At 29.1% G+C, this 25529-nt stretch overlaps 1 protein-coding gene across 4 annotated transcripts in view; it reads left to right on the top strand.

The window, feature by feature from the left end:
* Nucleotides 1–22475, top strand: part of LOC106684434 (protein phosphatase 1 regulatory subunit 37) — a 47898-nt gene extending 25423 nt beyond the window's left edge. For 2 of the 4 annotated variants that reach the window (XM_014426520.3, XM_014426521.2), the window contains 8 exons: nt 335–476; nt 1896–2084; nt 2604–2723; nt 4145–4363; nt 4734–4828; nt 5381–5600; nt 13191–13410; nt 17876–22475. In XM_014426520.3, coding sequence (XP_014282006.1) covers nt 335–476; nt 1896–2084; nt 2604–2723; nt 4145–4363; nt 4734–4828; nt 5381–5600; nt 13191–13410; nt 17876–17880 — 1210 coding nt within the window. In that variant the 3' untranslated portion in view covers nt 17881–22475. Of the gene's footprint in view, nt 1–334; nt 477–1895; nt 2085–2603; nt 2724–4144; nt 4364–4733; nt 4829–5380; nt 5601–10077; nt 10233–13190; nt 13411–17875 lie in introns of those variants that run through there. The other 2 variants (XR_010844912.1, XR_001343701.3) reach the window with 2 other exon arrangements.
* The last annotated feature ends 3054 nt before the right edge of the window (nt 22476–25529 follow it).

Raw genomic sequence — 25529 nt, 5'->3', positions numbered from 1 at the left:
TGTATAATTTTAAATATTAAGAAGATGGATAGGGTTTTGATTGAGAAGAACAAAAATAGTTTACAACTATTTATTATCCGACGTTTTACCCCACTTTGTAGGGCTCCATCAGGGCTGTTCAAGATGATAGCTATACAGACTTTGGACCTAGTCTCTATTTTTTAGAGAACTGTGAATTTAAGATCATTTAGTATTTTTAATTGGTGAAATAGTATTTAAAACCATGCAAAACCAAGGTAGCAACATTTGCAGATATGTCACTTGGGTTTTGAATGGATGATATAGTTAATATATAGAGATGAATCGGTTAAAGATTTATGATTTTATTTTTCAGTAACAATGGACTGGAGGACAGTGGTGTTGCACATATCTGTGATGCATTATGTGAACAATCCAAGCCTGCTGGACTGGGAATTTTGGTTCTCTGGAACAACAAGCTAGGTCCTGGTTCAGCATATCATGTTGGAAAAGCATTGGTTTGTTAAAATTTCAGCTTAAAAAAAATGTAATAGATTTATTAAAATTTCAGACTTCTATTTAAAATTACGTTTTGAGCCATTTATTTTGAAAATAGTGTAAGTCCATTTATGTTCGAATTGGAATATTGAAGAGTTTGCATTGGATTAAATTTAAAAATCTGTGTGCCATCTGTATAAAATCTGCATAACATGGTAGAATCATTTTTTATGGTTTTTTAAATGTGCTAAATCTAGCATCCCTATTAGCATAATTTATATTATTTCAGATATGATGTGTTTTATTTTAGAAATGGCTATTAATGGACTTACACCACTTTCAAAAACAATGGATTTTTTTTTTTCAATTCTTTTGAAAGCATAAGTCCATACAAAAAGTAGATTTTCCTTTTAAAAAAATAAATGGTACACTTTTATGTTATAAAACAAAAAAAAAAATTAAACTTATATTCTTTGTTGAATAATTTTTAAATGAAAATTAATGTTGTTTTATTAATTATTATTCAGTCTTCTCCAGTTTGTATATATGGGAGGGATTTAACTATGGTTTGCAGGTGGAAAAACAAAATACAAATTGTTTTTCTGGTACCCAATGCATCCACACGCTATTCCTTGTGCTGGTCTGATACATGATAAGTTCAACACACTATTTTAATGTTCTTTTTGGTTGTTACTTTGAAATTCATCCTCTAAGTTTCATAATTTTTTCTTTGAATATTTTAATGATTCTATATTTTTAATTAGTTTTGTTTTGTTTATTTTTAAATTTACTTTGTTATAAATGCTGAAAATTGCAGGGTTTATCCAGAGATCAATAAGAATCCTGTATTGAATCCAAAGTGAACTTTTAAATTAAATTGCTTATAAAAAATTCATTGCACATCTATAATTCGACTGCTACTTTAATAATTAGACATAAAACAGTGATTCCATAAAATTTTATTGCATCATATTTTCCATATCCATTTGAAACTGCCATAATGGTACTTACACCACTTTCAAGATAAGCATTTTTAACACTTCATTAGCTAGTAAATTTTTTAGTTCAAAATCTTTATAATTTTAAATATATTAGCAAAATTTTGCATCAGAATGAAAAAAAAATAATAATGTGATTATTAAGATAGATAGCTCGATTTTTTTTTAAATGGACTTTCAAAATAACGGCTCATTTTAATATTCATTAAAGTATTAAATAAGTTTAATGAGTCCTCTAGTTACAATAAGCCCTTTAGTCACAGTAAGTCTTAGTCTAATAAGTCATTCAGTCACAATCCTTTCACAAATAATCGTCTACTGAAATATCATTTTTATTTTCTGAGTTTATTGTTTATGAATGGACAAATTCAAATTGTATAAGGCATAGTTTGATTTATGAAATTAATCATATTTTTTTGGTTTGTTTTTAAAAATGTTTAGAGAGGAAATGATACCCTGGAAGTGCTGAATATAGGACAAAATGATATTGGTGATCAGTTCCTGAATGATATTCAAGATTCATTGATTGAAAACCATAATCTTTTAAGGCTTGGTATACAATCAACAAATATCAGTGGAGAAGGCGCTTTGACATTGGCACATGTTCTTACCAAAAATTCAACACTGCAGGTATGATGATTACATCTTTTTATTTGTTTAAATGTTTTAAGTGATTGAGTTGTACAATAAATATTAACTTATTTCTAAGAAATGTAATCAAAAAGTAGTGTAGAATGCAGACTTGTCTTTTGTTATTCCCAGTAACCTAGGCCTTATCATTGTAATCATCTGGAACATATTGAGTGTAGTTTAGGTAACTATGGAATTATCTTTGATTATGGTATTCACAAGACATATTTAGCCCTTTCACAACTTCAGAGATAATAATGTTCTTACAGAAGCAGTACTCTATTAGCTTTGGACTTAATATCTCACAACAGCTTTTGTTTCATTATCAAAACAAATGTTTCAAAATATGTTCAGGCATCCTTTGTTAAACCTTATCCTTTGGTCAGGTTGTAGATATCCAAGGTGTAACCTTATCAGTTTATAATTTGTCATTTTTCAGTTATGTGGAAGTTGTGAAAATAAACTTTTTACTTATAATTTTCAAATCTGTTATTAATACCTTTTTACTTCATTGTTTAGAGGATAGATGTTCGGGACAATAATATTGAAGTAAGTGGTGTTGCAGCATTTGCCGAAGCATTGAGGCAAAATACCTCTATCACTCAAATTGACCTAGACGACCAACCTAGAGGAAGAATAGTAAGTAAAGCAATTGTATCATAATTTAAAATATATGATTTATTGTATCCCATTGGATTATATGATGAGTTCACAAACGTTGTGAGAAAGTTCATATTTTATTTTCTGTTATAATGATCATAAATGAAGATTGAGTAAGAACACTAGCATATAGTGTCTCTTGCAAAACCAACAATTCTTAAAATTAACAAGTGTCTTAGAAGTCTTAACAGGTTGCAAGCTGGCTCTCCAAAGTTGAAAGAAACTCATAGAAGAAAATAAAACTGACTACTTAAGCACTGCCATTTCTAGTCATAAAAAAATAGTGATCCTTTTACTTCCTTATAAAGTACTGAATCTCAGTAAAGTACACAGAAGCCAGCTAATGTTGAACTCTCCATCCCAGCATTGTCAACTGAGTAACTAGTATACTCTAATTGGTGGTCTGTGGACCAGCAAGAGCCTCGTGGGAAGGTCCAACAACACATATTTTTAAAGGACTTATTGTTAGAATTGTTTTATTCTTTAACATTCCTACTGTTTGTGTGACCTTTAAAAAGTTCCAATTTAATCCATAATCCAAGTTAGGAGTTAATGCTATTTGCAATGACCTGTCCAATGAACTTCAGCCGAATTTCATGAAGTAAGTCAATAATCTTTGATAAATTGACTGAGGGAGTGAAGTGGGTGATCTGTATTCACCCTCTTCTTGACAACCTATAAATACAAACAAAATAAATTTCTCTTGTTATTTTACTTTTTATTTTGGTTCAGACAAACAGTATTTGGGGGGGGGGGACTAGTTTCATTTCTATAGATCTATAAAAAAGTGTCCTCTTACTAATTAATTGTCTTTACTTTTTCTTAAATAAAATTCTGCATCACCTTTTGTACTAGATCGGTTTCATATTTTAAAATATTAAACAAAAAATTATTTCCTTCAATGTCTACCAAAATTAGCTTCATGTTTATTTTTCACATTAAAAGAAGTTTCTTGTCACAACAGTGCTACCACCAATAAGGACTCAAACTATTGTATGTTGGTCATATATTGATTCTCAAGATATTTAGGAGATTAGAGCATTTAACAAAGAAATGGTACTATTCCTGTTCACTTTGTAGACATTTAATAAATAATTGTAGCAACATATAATGGATTTAAAAAAAATTCACTCTATTAATTACTTTTTAGAAAGGATAATTTATATTAGCTTTATATCTACTCTTTATTTTTCTTGATATTTTATTATAAATTTTAAAAAAAATTAATAAATTTATTATATATTCTATTTGTAATACAGGTTGTTCCTTTAATATTTCTATTGTTATTTATTATCATGAGTTTTTAATCATATCTTGTTGTTTGTTTTGTTTCTTTTGATAAAATGAAATAAAGAAACAAATGTACTGACTTTAATTGATCTTTCTCTTTTAATTTGCAGAGTGATACATTAGAAAAATATTCTGAAACAGTTGACGAGGTGAGGTCCGCATGCTGTAGAAATGAAGCTGGAGGGGACGAAGCACTCCTTCGTGCAAGGCTGTCCGTCATGGCTGCTAGAAAGATCTCTCTTACCTGTGATACATTGCGACCAGTTTCGAAGTCACTATCCCCGCAACCACAATCACCACCGTCATATCCACAACAATCATTCCTTCAGGTTAGTTCCTAATCTACTTTAAGACTCATCACTTTAATTCTTTACTATTCAAATTTTATTTCATTGGGTGATTACTGCACTTCTATCTTAAATAACTATTTGTGCAGGGTAGTACTAATAATTAAAATTTAAGGTTTCTCCATCACAAAATTGAGATGGTTACGTATGATGCTGATTACTATTTTATTGGATTAATATAGTTCTTCTGAACTCCTACTAAATTTCTTTTCCCTACCTCCCCAATTTCTCTTGAATATTATTTAGGCATTTCAATGCTTACAGTATTCTTGATTTGTTTTATATTTTTTAGCATAACCACTTAAAACAAGATTACTTGTATTTACTTTTTAATGAACTATTTAATTGATAGGTTGGTTGCGAGACAAAAAGAGGAGGTCGTCTAAGAAGTCCAGCACCATCGCCTATTCCATCACCTGTTGCATCTCCGTCCCCTACCCGAACCAGGTAAACCTATGGTCACTCTAAATTTGATATCATTTTTAATTTTAATCTTTAATATACTAATTTATCTTATTTTCATATATGTTTTGATGATTTTCATTTGAAAATTTATGAAGTTATTGATTTCTGTAGAAATTCTAAAATTTTATTTAAATGGGTTAAAGCTAAAATAATGATATTAAATTATTATAAAAATGAAAATGTTTATTTAAAAAAAAAATTTAAATGCACAATTGAATGTACACAGAGTGTTTCAGGATTAATTGTCCTAACATGTGTAAAAATATTTGTTGATTCCTTATTGAATATTCAGGATGTTTTGAAGCTCAAACTGAAAATATGAATTAAGGATCTCAAAACAAGAAAAAAGTAAATCCCTCGTTAAAAATATCTCTTCCTATTAGCCGCTTGAAACTTCAATTGGTTTAAAAAAAAAAAAAATTATAAATTATATTATTTTTGTAGATTTGGTTTTTCTTTGGCAAATCACAATTCAGGTATGAAATTTAAAGTAGAATTTATGGCAATGTTTTGTCTTATTTTTATTTTATTTAGATTCCAGGTTTCAAGAGTTAATGAAGACTCTCCCCCAGAAACTCCTCCTGTCTTTAGTTTCAATCCATCTAGATCAAGATTTAAAGTTACTGTAGTTGAACCTAGTGGAGAACAGCAGCACTCCGCCTTCATACCCCAACCACTTCACTCCCAGCAACAGCAACAGCAGAATCCAAGTACCCCCCCTAGAACTAGAAAATTGTCATCGTGGGTTCCAATGGTGAGCGTTTTATTTTCTATTTAAATAACCTGTTATTTTTAGAAAATCCTGTGTAACAATATCTTTTCATTTTCTTATAAATAAGAATAAACTATATGTAGTACCCTTCTGTTAATTAATGACAGTAATTTATTTTTATTTAGACCAGCTTCTGATATTAAATCTACTTTATCTTTATCTCTTTGATCAAGAGATGAACTATGACTAAACATTTTATTGCTTAATATTTTATATGAATGATTCTCCCAAAACATGGCATTTTGAATGTTGGAATTGGATTAAATAAAATATTGCTGATTCAGGTTTTTTTTTTTGGGTTTTTTTTTTTCACTAAAATCATTTCTATGTTCACTGAATTTTATTCATAGAAGTTTATTTTTTTCTGAGGTATGTTGACAATTTTGTCAAGAAAAAAATTTATTTCTAGTACGATAACTTTTTTATTAACGTGATTAAATAAACAAATCACCAGTTACTTTTGGTGATTCTTTTGTTATTTATTGGAAATTGAAACAACAAAATTGGTGGAAAATATTTAAGAGATGTGCCAGTGTTTCCAAGATAGAAGTTATGAACAAAGAAATGTATGAGTTTGGTGAGTAATTTAAACTGCCAAAGAAATGAGAATCACATTATGGGACAGGTATAAATTGTGTCCATGATAAAAAGCATATTCCATTAAAGGATTTTAATTTCCCAATCTTGAAAGGCTTGAAAACTGGTAAAAATGTCATCTCTTGAAATCTAGTCTTGACACATTTTCCATCCAAAAGCTTTTGAAACAAAAACCAGACCAAATGAATGATCATTGGGAGGTTTGTTAAAACTTTTTTTTTCCATTTAAAATAATGATATTCAATAACTTTGAGATGAAAAAATGAATGAATTGATCACCAGTGTCATATATTATGGTATGAAAATTGATCCAGTAAAAAAATATTTATGTGATCTACTCCAGGGAGATTAGACATAAAATGTCCATTTCTGGAAGAATTGCTCATAAATCATTCTCAGTTCTATCAAGCGAGTTAATATTTTTGTAAATTTCTAATTATTATCTAATAAAGGTATTAATTAATTTTATAATAAAGGTATATTGATTTTTTTTTTACTTAGCTTTATTGATCTTAACAACTCTTGTTGCCTTTATACAGCCTCCTATATTAAGCTATCTAGATTTAAATAATATATATTCCACTTAGCTGCTTTTAGCTCTGTAGTTTGTTATATATTTTTTTTATCAATCTAATTCATTTTTGTTGATATTTTCTAATTAGAAATGTTATGTGTGATTTTATTAGCTTATCTGGTTTTGCTGAATTATTATATGACCTTGAGTAGGGCTCCTGGTACCCAGACTCCATTTACAACATTGTAACTGGTATATTCTTATTAATTGGTTTGCTTCTCTAATTATTTGAATCTGGTTAAGAGAAAGAAACAAAATGGCTAAACTAATAAAAGAAAAAAGTATTCATTAAACTTTTTTCCATAAATGTTTAGTATTTGTAGAAGCCTGAAATCTTGAACCTGATTTAAACAACAGCCAGTTATTAAAGCATATAATTATTCATGCTTCAATAAAGGTCTATTGTTAATGGTTATGGCAAATGCTAAAACTGTAGGAAATTGTCACCTGTGCAGAAGATACAAGTTTTTTCATGATCTACAAAGTTAGTCTAACATAAGACAGATGTATGTAGCTAATTTCAAAAACAATTTTAGTTAAAATCTTATGATTTTAGGCTGACAGACTGTTCAAGTAGTTGATTTGTTATTTTTACTGTTTATCCACATTTCCTCACCATAAAGATAATTGTATTTTTTTTTTATTTTATATTAAACCTAATATGTAGGTGCCCCACTCCATTTATAATATTCAACATTAATATGGCAATGCTATTTCATTATAAAGTATGGCTTATGAGTAGAGACTAGAATCTAATTAACTATAAAGGTCAATATGTACCCCTATTAATTCATTCTTATAATAATGGCACTTCATGTTGTCCTAAATTATCCTTTTAATTACCCATTAAAATACTCTTCGGCCTTTTGATTAACGACTTCACCATCCTTAATTCATTTTTTCTCTTGTAGTATCCTTCCATTCTAACCAATTTTCTGGCATGCATATCTCCCTTTTCATTTTTTCAATTCCATAATGACTGTGCAGTCTTATTAACCTATACTATCTTATCTATTAATACTATATCATCTTCAGTTTTTAGTGTTTTTAATTCAACTATTAATAGGTCTATAGAATTTTCGATTTCCAGGAAATTGGCATAATATGCCGTTTATTTTTTAATACAGGTAGTATGTTGGATATTAGGTTTTAAATCAATGTGCCATAGTTAGTAATTTATATATGGATAGCTGTACATATTTGTTTATAAGGCATTCAATTATAAAACATGGTTACTAAAATTTTTTATGAATTGAAATTTTTAGTGTCTCTGACTTTTTACAGGATGATTTTATAAATTGCTGAAAGAACCTTTAGGAAATTTGTTTTGTTAAGACAATAGTGTTGATATTAAGGTATGGTGACCACTGGTTGAAGGTAAAACATTGTAATTAACATACAATTTAACATTGTAAAAGTTTTAATTTTTGCAGTTGCAATGTTTTATGACAGAACACCTCATATATCTATATACAGTGAAAAATGAAAATCTTTACTATTACAACCCATGAAGGGTCAGGGGTTCAGTATTTTGTAAGGAACTACAGTATCTTGAACAACGGCTATACAAGAAGGTGATGATCATACTCGACCAGCAGATTTTTCTATCCTACCCACTTTATAGAGGCTGGATGGACTTTAGAGGACCCTGGGCTACAGTAACAGAATAAATAAACATCTGCCTCAGGGTTGACTCACGGCTACAGTAACATAATAGATAACTAACTGCCACAGCCGGATTCGAACCAGGCCACCCCACTCCCCATAGACAAAGTGGAACTTCTCTTATAAAGACATCACTAGGGAATGCAAAGTAGTTTACCCACTAGATGTGTCTGCTTGTGAGAAATTTTTTTTTGAAATTTGAACCTGACAAATCCAAAACAACATTAGAGAAACAAGTAGTAAAGAAATAAGAAAATTGTTATTGGAAAATATAGCCAGTTACATATAAAGAGTTTCTATGAATTTTTCCTCTAATTGATCATATTTATATATGAATAAATTGCAAAGCCCTGAAACCCTATGTTAATGTTTTTTCCTAAAGGTAACAACTATTCATTGATTAAATTAATTGGTTCAAATTGACTGTTGAGACTTGTTGGATTTTCTGCTTGGCGAATAATTAACAATATTTCAAAATCCTTTCTATGTTGTACTCAGACTAATTGTGATTGTTTCTTTAGAAATATTGTCTCCTTTGAAGTTTCCCCTACCAGTTCCATAATTGTATTTGATAAATCTGTACAAATCTAAAAGTTTCTCTTTAATTTGGTGTCCAGCTTTGAATTTATCCAACTTGCTGATGAATGCTTTTAATTCATTTTGCTCTAATGCTTGGACAACTTCCAACCCTTTTTCACATGTTAAAATTCCATCCATTCTTGACTCCAGCTCTCATGCACCGACTTGTCAATTTAAAGATAATCTATTTTCTAAAAAGTTTTTTTAACCAATTTATTTGAGCTCTGCTTAATGTAAAATTAATTTTTTGTTTTAAAGAAATTTTGTTGTAAATGATTGGTACTTTTCCTGTACAAAAGTGGGAAGTGAGGAGTCTAGATGCTTTTATTTTTTCACTTACATTTATTAATGTTATATACGAACAGTGAAACAGCCCTTCTGACAATCTTCGAATTCAATTTTTATTTTAATTAAAAAGGAATACTTTATACATTTATCATTTATTTCATTTGAAATATTAGTTACTCATTTAATGTTTAAATTTATTTTTGGTACTATGATTTTTTTTTCTTTAACCTGTTTTCTTAACGTTAAATTTATGTAGACAAAAATATATTAAAAGGATTTATTCTTTAATTAATTATTGGGATTTTTTTATATACAAAGCAAATTTTTTTTTATCTTATTTTCCTGCTGTATCTTAACCGCTCGTTATGGATAGGAAGTAATTTTTATTGAATTGATTCTGCTGTTAGCGCTATTTTCACAATATAGCAATATTATTTAGAAATTAATTGCTTATTTGAGCCATTTTATTGTGTTTATCTTTGCTATATATTTGAAAAGTTTGTTTTACTGCATTAAAATCTGGTCCTTGCTTCTGAAGTGGTAGGTTCTGCTGAAATGGTACTGAATGCTTCTCTGGTTCTAACTTATTATTATTACTAAGAAGTCAGTCTTATTGTCTATATATGCTCGGGAGTAGAATGCTATAGCCTTAATGTGCACTATAATATAAATACGTATGCACATAATGAGAGAAAAGACTTAAGCAACCTTCTAGGAATCAGAAATACAAATAGGTATACTTTTTCTTGTTTTAAGGAGGATGCTAGACATTCTGTAACAGTTGAGAAGGTTCTTAAGGCCTCTTGTTCGACATTGGAAGCAATACCATAAAGCAGGATTTCTCAACCTTTTTTGACCATGATCCTCTTTTGATCCTATTTTTATCCTGTGGCCCCCCTGTTGGTGAGAAGGTAGCTATCTAATTATTATGTTTATTAATACTTTAATAATGTTTTTTTTAATTTAGTGAAGAAATTCAATATATTACTTTAGAATACAAATCATATATGACTGTTGATATATTTACATTTTTTAAAAGCCAAGAAATTCAATATTGATTTTTATCAAACAATATTAGCAAATATAAATGAGCATGGATACTGGCTGCAATGGATCATTATGTATGAACATGTCTGCATATAATATCCTTTATTTATTATTTCCCTTCCATCTCTTTTCATAAGGATTTCTAAGTGAAATTCTGAAATTTATGGCATTTAAGTGTGACACGCAAAAGGAGTGTAATGTACATGAGGGCAACACTACAATATCTGCTTTGAAATCTTTACAACTCGACACATTTCCTCTCAGTCTTGTGTTCCCTTTTGTACAGTAGTAGAACTCCGTACATTATCTCATAAACAGAAAACTTTAAGGCCTCAAAATGCTTAGTCCAGTATGTTCTGTTGGAACAAACCGAATGGGTCAGTGCCAAAATCTTTGAATTTGTCCCATCTCAATCTGCTGACTTATCACTGTCCTAGTTTTTAAACTATTTTTAAAACACTATTATTAATGGTATGGTACAAAAGTAAGAACTGAGAGTGCAAGTTCTTGCACAGTGAAATTCTGAATCCAATAATGCCCCATTCATGGCATTTGAATGTTGTTCCAGCTTAAAAGCCTATTTTAAGATTTAAACTATTTATGAGGGTAAGTCAATATTTGTCCGCGATTTAGTTATATTTTTGTTTATTTTGGTAACACTGTTTTGCGATGATGACACGTGCTTTGTTTATATGTTGTTATGTCTTTGCAAGATTCAAGCTGCCAGGTTATTTTCGTTATCGTGCTGTTAATCATGGCTGCTCCGCTTTCTATTTGCACTGAAGAAGAGCAACGTTCAGTAATCCGTTTTCTGTAGCCAGAAAGTGTATCAGGGGCCGAAATTCATAGAAGACTTTTGGTACTGAACAGGAACAGTGTTTTGCCTCAACAGAATATATACGAATGGATTGGAAAATTCAAAAATGGTCACATAAGTGTTATGCACGATGAAGGAGCTGGACGATCGTTTACCACTAAAAATGAAGAAAATATTGAGCGTCCACATGAAATGGTGCTCTTAGACAGACGAGTAACTATTTACGAAGTTGCACATTGTCTGCAAATTAGTCACGGTTCTGCCTATGAAATCATCCATAATAAATTTAGGTTTCATAAAGTTTGTGCATGATGGGTCCCAAAACAACTCGCACAGTTGCATATAAAACCGCACTTGGACACCTGCCAAAAACATTTGGATCACTATGGTAACAAACAGGATAACCTCTTAGACAGGATTATTATTGGTGACGAAACATGGACCCATCATTACGAGCCAGAGAGTAAACGGCAGAGTATGGAATGGAAACATCCAAATTCACCATGCAAGAAAAAGTTCACGACTCAAACGTCCACAGGTAAACTGATGCTTACAGTTTTTTGGGACTCACAAGGTCCAGTAGTGAAACATTATGAGGAAAGGGGCACAGCAATAAACAGTGTACATTACAGTGAGATGCTTTCTGCCAAGCTAAAGCCTGCAATTCGAAGCAAACGCCGAGGACTCCTGTCAAAAGGTGTTGTGTTTTTGCACGATAATGCCTGTCCACATACTGCTGCCTACACTGCTAAAATGCTCCAGAAACTGAATTTTGAAGTACTGGCTCATCCTCCATATAGTCCCGATCTTGCCCATTCTGAATATCACTGGTTTGGTCCCCTCAAAGAGGCATTAAGAGGCCGTCGACTAACCTCGGACGAAGCAATGAAAGAAGTGGTGCATTCCTGGCTCGTAGCTCAACCAAAAACCTTCTTTTATGAGGGCATCATAAAGCTTATACAATGATACACCAAGTGTGTTGAAAATAATGTACTTGTATGTTTCCTATTTGATTACAATAAAATTTTATAACTATATTGTGGATAATAATTGACTTACTCTCATATGTGATCATACTACCAGTTTAGAACTACGTGTTTACTTCTTCTATGTTTCAACCTTTTTGTCATATTTATTATGTTCATCAAGAACAATTTTATTCATTTTTTCTTTTAAAATTATGTATTCTTTAGTTTATTAATATATGTTATATATTAATTTTTTGTTTGAGAGAGGGTAACTTAAATTAAAACACATAGCTTTTGATCCTTATCTCTCAATTTTGTTTATTCTTCCCCCGACGTTTGGCCCTCAAGCCATTATTTTTAAGACATCTAAAATATTAATTTTATAAAATTTAAATTGATGCAATAATAATTAAAGATAATACATCCCTCTGGTGTAGTTCTACATGTGCAGGATCGGAACAAGGGAGGGACAAAGGCTGATTACCTATTCTGAAGATATATCTAATTCATAAATTTAATATTCATTTATATAGATAAATTGCATTTCTTCTTACTAACAACATCGAAAACATATTGACCTTGTGAAGTTTTTTTTTCATCTCTAGCATAATTTCCTATCTTACCTATCATTTTTTAAGCTTAATCTCCACATTTCACCTTTCTCATCATGTAAAGGAGGTATTGGTAAAATTAATAAAATGTATAAATGATCCCTAATTGGGAATAAAATACAATAACGTGTTACTGTTCACATAAATTCAAAACAGAACCTAGGAATTTTCAGATTTTAAACATTCTAAACTAATTTTGGTACTTTTTACCATGTTTTCTAAGAGTTTAATAGTAAGTTGTCCGCAAAAGACAATTTTAATTAAATGTTTATATACTTTCTATTTTAGGATAAGTATTGGGTACTATTTCTTAATAATATAGTAAACTCCTCATCAGTTCTAGATTCTATGAACAAGAATTATTATTAAAGAATGATTATTTTCGATTCTTATACAAGTCCTATATGTAATTTACTGTAATTGTAGGTTTCACCTGGACTTGAGATTAAAGCTGCATCTGGCTTGGAGAAGCTTCTAGGATTGTTCCAGAATCCATTTACAAGAGGAACTCAGAGCGGCAATACCGTGGATACCAGTGGTGATGGAAGCGGAGCTACTTGGCCTGCGAGTAGAGCTGCTCCACCCCCAGTTGAAACAAGTGCACATTCTGCTTCTCTTTCTCATCTTACTGTTATACCTCCTACTGGTAATATCTCAATCAGGCTTTATTTTATTTTCCTTATTATCTTTCCTTTTCATTGTTGGACATCTTATTAGAGAGTTGGTCTCCCAAATCAGTTGCTGCCTTGGTGGTCATTGTTTAATGATCATTCTTTCATAATTCCTCACAATCTTAATTTGGGGTTTCTATTTTGGAATGTTTCTCCCCTACTCAAGTAACTGCTAAGAAGTCCTCATAGAGATGAGCAGATTCCTTTATAGACTATATTCATATACAACATGCTATCCAAATGTTATTTTAGCTAAATTCCTTAAGCAAAAATTTTACTCTTATTAGTCAGCTTCGTTTAAAAATATTCATGTTTTCTGGTGTATGCTTTTTTTAGATTGAAAACAGTAAAGATGATAATAACTTTGATAAATAGAATTTTTAACTAGTCCTTAGACTTCTCAAACTGCTCCTTTCAAGTCTGCTGTGGCTTAAAATTCTCAAATTATTATTCAGTTGAGTCCAGTGCCCCCAAGGCAAAGTTCGTGGTCCATTTCTAAACATTCTGTTCACTGCTGATATCGCTACCAATGCCAATACCTTCCTTGCCATCCTATCCTCCCCTCCCACTCAGACCCTGAATCGGCATCCCTAACTCTTCAAAGAAATCTTTCCCTAATTGAGCAGTGGTGTAACCATTGGTGCATTAAAGTCAACAAATAGAAATGCAAATATGCCAATTTCACTCTTCTCTTCCCTGACACAGTCCGGTATCTTGGCTTTCTACGAGACAAGAGACTAACATGGAATCCACACACTAGACTTTAAAGATAAGAACTGAACTAACGATTTGGACAGTTATACAGACTACTGAACAGAAACCTTCATCTTTCATCTGAAAATGAACTATAAATCTACAAGACGACACTGAAACTCTGTTGGACCTATGCACTTGAACTGTGGGAGACAGCAAAATTTTTATCATGATGCGTATCCAGTCCTTCCAATTTAATATCCTTCAAACAATAGTCTGTGCTCCAAATTCTGTAACCAACAAAATTTTATACCGTAACCCCAATATTTACTAGATGATATTCCATCAAAATTTTCCAATTTTCATCAGAACCTTATTCACCATTCAAATCCCTATCCAGCCCCTACCATCCTTATAATTCTCCCCAAAGATTGAAATGGCTTTGGCCCAAAACGTTTTGTGAATTGCTGTAGAGGCCCTGTAATGGTCAGCTTCTCCCCTCCAGTCATGAGTGCATGGGGCTTGAGCTTCTTGAGCTTTTTCACTCCACTGGCTTTCAATACCAGTGATACGGATGGAAGAGATGCACTGGGATCTCTTAGAGCCCTACTTGCCTTGTTTACGAAGCTGGCAGACTTTGGTTTGGGCTGTTTCTCAAGGCTGATTGTAAATATAGGTGTAAATCTGTCTTTATTTTATTTTTACTTAAATTTGAATCTTTTTATCCTTATTGCTATTTTTTTTTTAATTTAAGGAATGCTTTTATCATTCACATTTTTTTTTCCATTCTCATTTTTTCTTTACGTATGGTATGAATGAATAGTTTATACATTAATACATATTTTCCCTAATTGTGGCTGATTATTTTATTATTAAATAAAAAGAAACAATTAAGAAAAAACATTTTAAAACAATCCTATCAATTTTTGAGTAGTTTATAATGAAGTTTATCATGGTCTGCATGTCATTCTTGCTATAATACATTAGAAATTTTGAAGTCAAACTAGAGCTTTAACTACTGTTGATACTATTAATAGTAGTTATTAAAGTTTGACTTACACACTTTTAAATGTTTAACAATTAGTTCCTCGGCTGTTTATCATGGAATATGTAATACAGTTTCTTAGTTGATAATAAAAAATTCATGGAAAAGTTAGAGCATTGGTTCCCTAACTAGGCACTGCGCCACCCTGGGGTGCCCTAACCAAATGCTACTTTCTCAGAATATTACAAAAATTAAAATACCAATTATACAGTGCATTCCAGCATTTAATTTTCATCTTTTTTCTTCATTTCCTAAATATTCAACTGCTCTAAAGATAATTGCTATACATTTTTGTTAGCCCAACAAGAGTGCTACGAATGTTTTTTAGCCAAGCAAGGGTGCCCTTAAATCTGTTTTAGCCCAAGAAGGGTGATGTGGCAAAAAATATTTTGGAACTGCTGAGTTAAATATATATAATTCTTATAAACTTTTTTACTTGCTCACTTCTTAAATTAGCCACAGGATAAATTCTTTTGCAAACCATAATGTTCTCATTTTTTCCCAATTCATTTTGGGGCTGAAATCTACTACTTTTTTAATTAATTTTCTAATAAGTGATTTAGCCTTGTTTTTATCTATGTCCAAAAGAAATAATATGATTAGTACCTACCTCCTGAAAATAACATCCTAGACCGCAATAGTCCTCTTGTTTCTTTTATAACTCTAATCATTTCAATAATAAAAATCATCTGTGATTGGCAGTCTCCATGTTCATTTAAAACAGTACAGTTAAATCACCCTCCACTCTCTTCTATCCAAACTGACTTGGAAAGTGACTAAAACATTATCTACAAGTATTTACAAACCTTATGTTTGAGACTAATATGATTATGTTAGTGAGATCAACAGAATAAAATTCTCAAAAATCTACTTGCAAGTCTTATCTCGTTTCTGGAAAATTTAATAAAAACCTTAGAATGAACTTGTTTTACATCATTTCCCTAAACCAAAACAAATTGATTTTCCTTTCATCCATATGCACCTATTATGATAGCTATAGTTCTTTAAGAACTGTCCCCATTTCAATTATTTGGCTCCTCCTACATTCATAAGAAGCTCGAAAGTGTAATGGGCTTCTCCTAATTCTAGTTTTTGTTCTTTAATCTATGGAGGGTAGAGTCTGCAATTATCTCTTAGCTTTTGTTAATACCTTCTAACTTCTTAGATTTGCACCTGTTCATTAGCATATATTCCTGAATCCTAAATATTTTAAATAGTATGACCTTACTTATAACTATTTCCTTCAACCTTATTATGATATAGCTAAAGTAAATATATATATATTTACTGGAAGATTATTGATTGACCGTGAGTAAAGATGAAAGGAATATGGTCCGAGTGCGGTCAAAAAACTCAAATAGTAGAATTATACTATTTTATTGAGCCAACGTTTCACCCCACGTTCCAGGGCTTCGTCAGGGCTAAAAAAGATACAAACACATAATTACAAAAGGAAAAAAAAAGAAGACAAAAAAAAAAACATAAGTGTAAAATAACAGGGGTATAAAATGTAAAAAAGTAAGATATAATAAGAAAAATTAAAGGTTTTTCTTATTATATCTTACTTTTTTACATTTTATACCCCTGTTATTTTACACTTATGTTTTGTTTTTTTTTCTCTCTTCTTTTTTTTTCCTTTTGTAACTATGTGTTTGTATCTTTTTTAGCCCTGACGAAGCCCTGCAACGTGGGGCGAAACGTTGGCTCAGTAAACAGTATAATTCTACTATTTGAGTTTTTTTGACCGCACCCGGACCATATTCCTTTCATATATATATTTACATTTATTTTTATATTATATATTGTAATAATTTATATATATTAAAAAATAAAATAAAAATATTTTTAATCGTTTTTAAACTATTTTCAAATATAAAAGATAATTTGGGTTCAAATTAAGAACTTTAATACTAAATAGATGATTGAATTTTATTATATAAAAAGACTCTTAATCTCAGGGCGTGTTGTTGCTAGGCAATCAGAATACAAACACTTACAATAATTTCTCTTAATTTAAATTAAAATCTATTTCACACATGAATCTATTTTTATGTATAGCAAAACTAACCAAGTTCACGATCTTCCTTATGATGATCCTTGGTATCTTCTTTTTTCTTATGTTGTTGTCCTAGCCTCCAAAATGGCTTCCTCTTGACAGAAATTGATGAAGACCTCCTCATCCTGAAGACATCCTTTCTCTTGAGCGCCCCAACAACGAATGCCCGGCAAAAACCAAAACCTGTCTCCATGTTGCATGTAAACATCGATTGTCGCACAACAGTTAGGGATTTTTCCAAATGATTTACTTTCTGAATATTTTTCATTTGCACTATTTCTTGATTCCTATTTTTCCTTTAATTTACTGTATTTTCAATTATGAGAGGACGAGTTAAAATAGTTTTTATGATATTTGAATCTGCTCAACATGGCCTTGATTCAACAGATTTGTTGACTGAAGAATACGTACCGCCATCTTGGTTTTGTTTTGAATCACGAAGTTATTATAGACAATGAAAATTGGTTAGCTTGCTTTTTGAATAAACAAAACAAATTAACAATCTTAAAATGATACATAAAATAAAACATATTAAAAACCCTTTATACATCAAAATATACTATTTACTCAAAAAGAGCATATTACAATATATATATCAGATTCAAAATATTTTGAACTTAATATTTTACTTTTTTTTTTTTTTCAGGTTGAAAAATGATCTTAACATTATACAAGTATCTAGTTTTCAATGAAGAAAATTGTTTTGGTACTGGCTGTTACTGAAACACAGTGTGGTAGTCTGAAAGACTAAAAAACAAGTTAACAGGCCAGTGAAATAAACTTAAAAGAAAGTAAAAATTCCTCATAATTTATATTAAAAATTATATGTACTCTGATATCTTGTTTTTGAACGCGTACAATGAAAACTACAATCAGTTGTGATACAGTTTCATTAAACATTCCTTTTCTGTGTGGAATTTCGATTTACACTGCTCTCCATATGATGGGAAAGAGCAGTGCGTGCAAGAGAGGTTTTATTAGTTCAATTGATTTGGAGGATTAAATCTTGGGATCCTTAACATTGTTGAAAAATTTTAAGTTCTAAGGAGCATGTTTTAGGAATAAGATGATTACAATACTTTTCTGACTCTTATTTGTATATTTTTTTGTTGAAAATGCTAACCTTTCTCATATCTATACTAATTTAAGGAACAAGCAGTTCTGAATGCTGGCCAGCTACTTAAAAAAAAATATTAAAAAGAAAAATAAAGAAGAAAGTTTACCATTGTTGTAGTTTGTAGTATAATTTAAACTTATATAGCTTTTAGGTTGTTCTTATTCTTAACTTATTTTGAGCTGTGGTGTATGATTCTTATGAAGAAGGTTATAATCCTTCTATAAGTATTATTTAATCATTTTTTTGTTGTGTGATTTTATATGTGATAGAATACTACAAAAGAGTATAAAAGTTACTTTAATTTTACCAGAGATTATTATTTAAAGTTGTTAGAGAGTTTATTATACAAATAAAAATGTGAAATGTATAACATTTCTTAAATGTTTATATCAGACATATATATTTCTGTTTGTGTGTGTGTGTATATATATATATATATATATATATACCCCCACACACACACATATATATATATGTTTAAGTGAATGAATTGTGTGATTTTTATTGAATGAATAATGGTGCAATTAGAGAAAATATATACTATATATTATTGTTGTAAAAACTAGAGTATCACCTATTAAGAGTATATAATAATAAAAGTTCATTGTACGTCCTACACATTTAACTCAGTTTTGTATTGAAAAGAGATTAAGTTGGTTCAATTATATTTTAATTTTTGTACATATTTTTTTTATTTCCGAAAAAGTTATTTAATCTTAAAATTATTCTTTGCCTGTCTTATTTTATTCTTTGACTATCATAAATTGATGAAATTTGATTAGATTTTGAAGATTAAGAAAAAAAATGTAATTAACTTTAACCTGAAATATCTGGTCATAAACAAATTTATTGTACATGATTTATTGTGAATTGTGTAATGAAATTTGAAATATTTTCAGTTTAAGTAATTCATTGTATTTTTTAAATTTTCATGTTAAAAAAGTTGGACAAACCAAGATCTAACCCCCAACTTCCGAAGTGTCAAGTTTTGAACACCAATATTTTTTTTTTCATATTCATTATTATTACAGTTAATTGAGAGACAATATCTACCGACAGCTGAATGTCCAAAGTGTGGTTATCTCAGAAAGAGATATTTCTGATTGAATTCACTTTGGACATGCAGCCATCATTGGTACTGTCTCTTAATTAACTGTATTAGTTAAGTACCTGAAAAATGCATTTTTGTTTCACATTCAATACTTTATTGTTGTTACAATATTATTCCTGAGCAGTTAATTATAATGAACTATTATCAACTTATTTACTCTTTCAATCTTTGTTATATTCAATTTAGATACTTATTTTGTCATGTATTAACTCTCTGATTTAGATCTTTGTTAGAGATATGGGTAGACTATGTTAGAACAATTAATTATCTCTCCTTTTATTATACTAACTTACAACATTATTTTGGATAGTGCAGCATATATGAATGGAAAATAGTTCCAACATTTAAATTTATTTTTATGGAAAAATGTTTAAATCTTGAACTCAATAATATATAGGTTTAGGTAATAACGTCGACCAGGTTATTTATTTCTGTATGAACACCAATAGTCCAAAGAAGAAACTTCTATTGGAAAATAAATATAAATTGAATTTATTTAATTAGAATTTTGAATGTATTAAATGGTAGTTAATTAGATCTAGTTATTCTTTTTTCCTATGGAAAATTGATTCTTGTGATGATTAGATTACAATATGAGAAGGGTATATATAATATGAATTTATATATCCCTGTCCCTGTCTTAAAATGAAAATGAACAAAATAAAAAGTCTAAATGCTTTAGTTTATCTTCTTTGTTTCTACTTCTCGGTAAATTATGTCAAACAATTAAAAAAAGGAATATTTCACTCATTAAAGAACAGTTTAATTTAACCTTTTTATTCAGATGTTAAAATTTATAGTTTTTATAATTTGAACTCAGATACTAATCTATGAAGAACTTTGTTGGTAATTTTTTTTTCTTTTGTTTAGTGTAAGCAATGGTATTACTACATAATGTATTACAGTTTGACTATCCAACATGTAATTATACTAAATCATATTCCAACTCTTGATGCTGCTAAATGGAATGATGTAGTAAAGGCTTCACTAGCTGAAATATAACATTTTTATATAACATGTCGTTTCACATTATGGTTCTGAAGATAATGAAGACAACATATTCTTCACAAAAATTAAACTACACTATTACAACTAGCCTATGTTTCAGTTTTCGGGGTGCAGATGTAAATATTATTTTCAGGTTATTATTACACCATAACAGTTCTTTAACTAAATTCTTTATAGTCTTATACTAGCTTTTACATTTATATAACATTTAAAAAAAAAAATTGGAACCTTATTAAAAATAAGGATAAATATATTAAAAAATGTTCGTAAAAGCACAAAGACTGTAAAATGTCCATTGGAGATAGCTCCTTTCTATGTTCTTAATTTTTAAATATCTGTTAGTTAAACATATATTATTTAAAAAGGGGGATTTATCTGTAAATTTTGATTGCAGCCATTTTTATTTTTTTATAAATACATTTCAGTAATTTCTTTCAGGAGTATATCAATAAGATTGTTAAATCATTCTTCTTGGTACCCATCATTACTTATGTGTTAATTATTGCTCTTAAGAAAAAACTAAAATAAAAATTATTCTATTTTCTTATTAAATATTCTATATTTATATTTCAATTGTATCTTAACTGCATAAAGCACATTATTTTAATACTTAAACCTACTTTCTGGGGATTAAATCTTAGATGATTAGTATTAACAATAGTAATATACTGACTTAATTGTTTAGGTAACTTTACTTAATTAATTATAAATATTTATGAACATAAAAAGTGATTATTTGTATTTATGTAGATGTGTGTATATACATACACACTTATATACATATATGTACTGAAAACTGTATTTTTAGAAAAATAATTCTTTTTTCTACTCAAATTTTTATTTTTACATTGGATTGGACTAGTGTCTGAAAATTTGTTTTACTCTATCCCTGTTGCTATGATTTGAATGTATATATTTAAAATAATTCAAAGCTTATTTATACCCACCTACGAACCTGGTATTGTCTGAAATCATTTATGATTTAAATAGCTACCCCATTTGTTAGTTAATATTAGATAATAAACCGTACTGGATTAAATTCCAATGAGATAATAAAATGCTTCCTTGATGAATGAATCAGTCTTCTAATTAAGGTAACTATACATAAATATTTCAATATATTCTTAATTTTTAGAATAGGTTGATAATATTTTTGACTTTTATTAATCAATATAATTTTCAAAAGAATTAGTCTTTTTTATCTGGTTCATTTATATTATTTTAATATTAAAAAAAACTATTATTTTAATAAAGTTAGAGAATATCTTAGATAATAATCAATAAGTGTTATTAATGAGAGATAGTTTTGTTGAAATTGTTCTTATATAGATCTCTATTCACATAATTGCTATCAAATTAACTTCAATGATTAATGTTGTTTTATTAATTTGTAATTAATGTTAATTTGTGAAGTTAATGTTTAAAGGACATCTGAATTTACGTATTTTAATCACTTTTGTTTTATTCAATGCTTACAAGTATTGGCTTACTCATATTTAATACATCTAATTTTGTAATGTTGAATAGCTTTGTACAAGATTTATGCTTTGGGACAAACAGACTTTAATCCACCTATGATTTTGGAATAGTTTTTTAATTGAAAACAACATAATCAAATTATCAGAAGAGATGATGGGAAACAGAAAAAGATTCTAATCAAGTAAATATATACCTAATTATATCAAATCTTATTACCAAAAACTTTATCTTGGTACTGAAAATGTAATTGGCATTACCTGAATAATCTGTATATTGTCTTTATTTTTAATGATAATAAAAGCAACAAAAAAAAATGGCTAATTTTATAAGATAAGATATAATTTAAATCATTATCATTACATGTTTGCAAACCTTCCAAAGAAATATTTTTTCTTTCGGAAGAGTCCACCTTAGACAGGGAAATTAGCATTTCACTTCATTAATGTTCATATAATCATTGTCCTACCCTACTGATATGTCATACTAATGGATCTATTATTTTAGATATAAATAAAAAAATTGTCTTTCTTATTTTTTATTCTGATACCAGTTATTGCTTCAGAAAGAAATCTTCTGTATTGTTTTTATTTTCAATTTTATAGGTTCTTTGTTATTATTTTATTTTATTTGATAAAGAATTTCTATGACTAATTCACCTTTATTAAAGTTATAATTTCAAATAGATATTTCATTACAATATTAATTTTACTTTAAAGGTTCGCTAAAGTAATTTCGTTTTTTAAGCGTTGAATTTATTATTCTATATATTTACACATAATATATCATATAAATATGTACCTGTCCATTAAAATTGTATTTTGACCATTAAGCTTTAAACTTTTCTAATTTGTTAACAGTCTATTTGGTTTTATTGAATATATTCTATTCTATTCATGTAATAAGTAGACTACCTCAATAACTCATGAAGAGAAAAGTTGTCAAATTATATTTGCAATATTTCACTTTTTAAAAAATCTTTTCATGAGTAAGAGTCCATGCAATAACACCATTGGAATTTGGCCACTTAAAAGTTAGTTGGCCGAATGTGTTTTAGTACAAAATGATTTTATAATATAGGTAGTTTAGTTAGCTTATACAACGAGTTCAAATTAAATAGTCAGTAGATTTTAGGTTTTCATTGGCTGATTGAAGTATTGGCCCCCATTTTTATGTAATGTATTGTCAGCTATAAAATTTAAAGAAATTGATTGTCTTAATTCAAAGGTCTTTTGAAATCCGCACGTCTGTGGTCAACCAAGCCAAAAATCAAAGACAATCATTGTTTTGAATATTTCTCACACCTCTGAAATTAGCTGTTGTAAATACAATTTATAAATAAAATGAGCATTTACCTTAAATATAATATAAATAACTAATTATGTATGGTTATAATTAAATTGTAAGTCTACAAATCTATATCAGTTTGTTGGTTATTGTTTGAGAATCTTAACTTTGTTTATGTTGGTGTAAATATAAGAAAGAATGTACCTTATATCAAAATGTATTTTGTTATAAAATTGATTAGATAGATTTATATTATATAAAAGTGATTAACTATTTCAATATTAAAAGATACTCTTATATTGGAGTTTAAATTAGATAACTTTTAAGTTTGTTGATCATGTTAAAAATTTTATAGAAATTTTATTAATGATGCTACCAGTTGCTGTAGAGCTAGAGATTCTTTCCTCAAAAGTCCATTTTTGAATATTTATAAAAATATGAGTGCAGAATAAATATAAATACATGTATCTGTATGTACATATGTAAGTATGTGTTTTATTTTGAACCGTATTATATCATGCATGGTTTCCTAAATTTTATTTCAATGCTACCAGATGCAAGTTGCATAAAAGCTTTGAATTGGTATTTGAACCAACTAATTTGTTTATCTAGTTATGTTCTTAATTACAAATATTTTTGAAATTATAATTCACAATATTTTGTTAAAGCTACATTACTAATGATATAAAACTAGTACAAAAACTTATTCTAGATGAATTCATTATTTGGCTTGATGAAGTAATATGATCTTGGTCCAATTATATTTCCTCATTTATCTGTTATTCGTGTGATCTTTACTTTAACTTTAGTATGTTTTTATATACATGGATGAGTGGCCCTAAGTGAATGAGATAGTCAAACATTGAACACTTTTGTTTTGACTATAATAAACAGTTTATTCCATCACTCAAAAAAACTTAGTCCAGTTAATAGAATTTATAATTTATGTATGGAATGGTATACGCCAGTGTTTATCAAAGTGTACTACTCCCAGTGTTATGAGAAGAATTTGATGGTTGTAAATGAAATGAAACAAAAAAATAATTTTATTCTGGGACATATGTCCCCTAAGAATAAATATATGGTTCATTATCAAGATTTTTGTCTGACAATTAAGTATTTACAAGTTTTCAGTAAGTAAAATGAAATTACATTAGGATATTGGCTTCACTACTGTTTATAATGCTAATCAATATATGCTTATTTATTTGATTACAATGATGTGGAGGTTTGGTTATACAATAAGTGAAGGAATAGGTGTTGTTTAAAGGAAAGAACGGATGAGGACTGGTGAATGGAGATGGGAAGAGAATTCCAGAAGGAGATTACAGGTATGATGAAGGACCTACCTATATGGTTTTTGATTTTAAGAACTTGGAATAGTTGTATGCACCGGGCTTTGAATGAGGTGAATTTCAACAAGCAATTTCTTTTATTTTGATTAGAAAAATAATAAAAACCAACTTCATTACTTGTTAGTATTATAATTTATTATCGTTTCCTTAATTTTTACATTTTTAGTAAGTGTCCATTCAAAGGACCATAATCATCTTTCAGTGTCAAAAATGTAGCTGTCTGCTTTCTCAGAGGTGTGTTCATTGCCAAAAGGTATAAATTTGTTTACTTCCAAGACATTTGGCAATGAACTATCTTTTTGGAGAGCTTTCACTGTACACTACCTATTGATGTGCAGTACTCTGCTTTAGAAAAATTATAGAAGTGGTACACAGATTTTGAAAGATGTCCATTGGTGTAATAATAAATTTATATCATGAAGGTTGTTAATTTTTGTAATTTCTTTCTGTGTAAATTAAATGATTCAAAGGAATGTCCTGTATGTATCTAATGTGAAATCCATTAAGGCATTGTTTTTTTTCTCCTTTCACTATCTGGAAGAGTAAGCCAGTGAGAGAGCAGTTAGTTGAATTTACATAGTCTGGCCAAGTGGGGACGGAATTTTCTAACTTGCCAGGTACTTGTGTATGTTCCAAATTCTGAGAATAATGGCCTTGTGAAAACATATTCATTGAGGGTATTATTATTTAAAATCATCAAATATTTTAGGAGATCACTCCAAATTAAACCTTTTTACAAACCATTGCAAAATTAAATTATAGTTATTTAATACTATGGATATAAAATTAACAGAATTTTAAGCATAATAATACAAAACATTGTGAACTCCTACAGCTATTCATAAAAGGATGAATAATTTAAGAGAATTAAAAAATTGAGGATCTTTTTTAAGTCTGAATGCTGTGACTTTAATTGCTAAATTGTTGTACTTGTATTAAATGTTCC

Source organism: Halyomorpha halys, unplaced genomic scaffold, assembly GCF_000696795.3.
Source record: "Halyomorpha halys isolate HHAL.00 unplaced genomic scaffold, Hhal_1.1 Scaffold582.1, whole genome shotgun sequence".
In the NCBI taxonomy this organism is placed as follows: Eukaryota; Metazoa; Arthropoda; class Insecta; order Hemiptera; family Pentatomidae; genus Halyomorpha; species Halyomorpha halys.
This window is presented reverse-complemented; position numbering and strand designations above follow the sequence as displayed.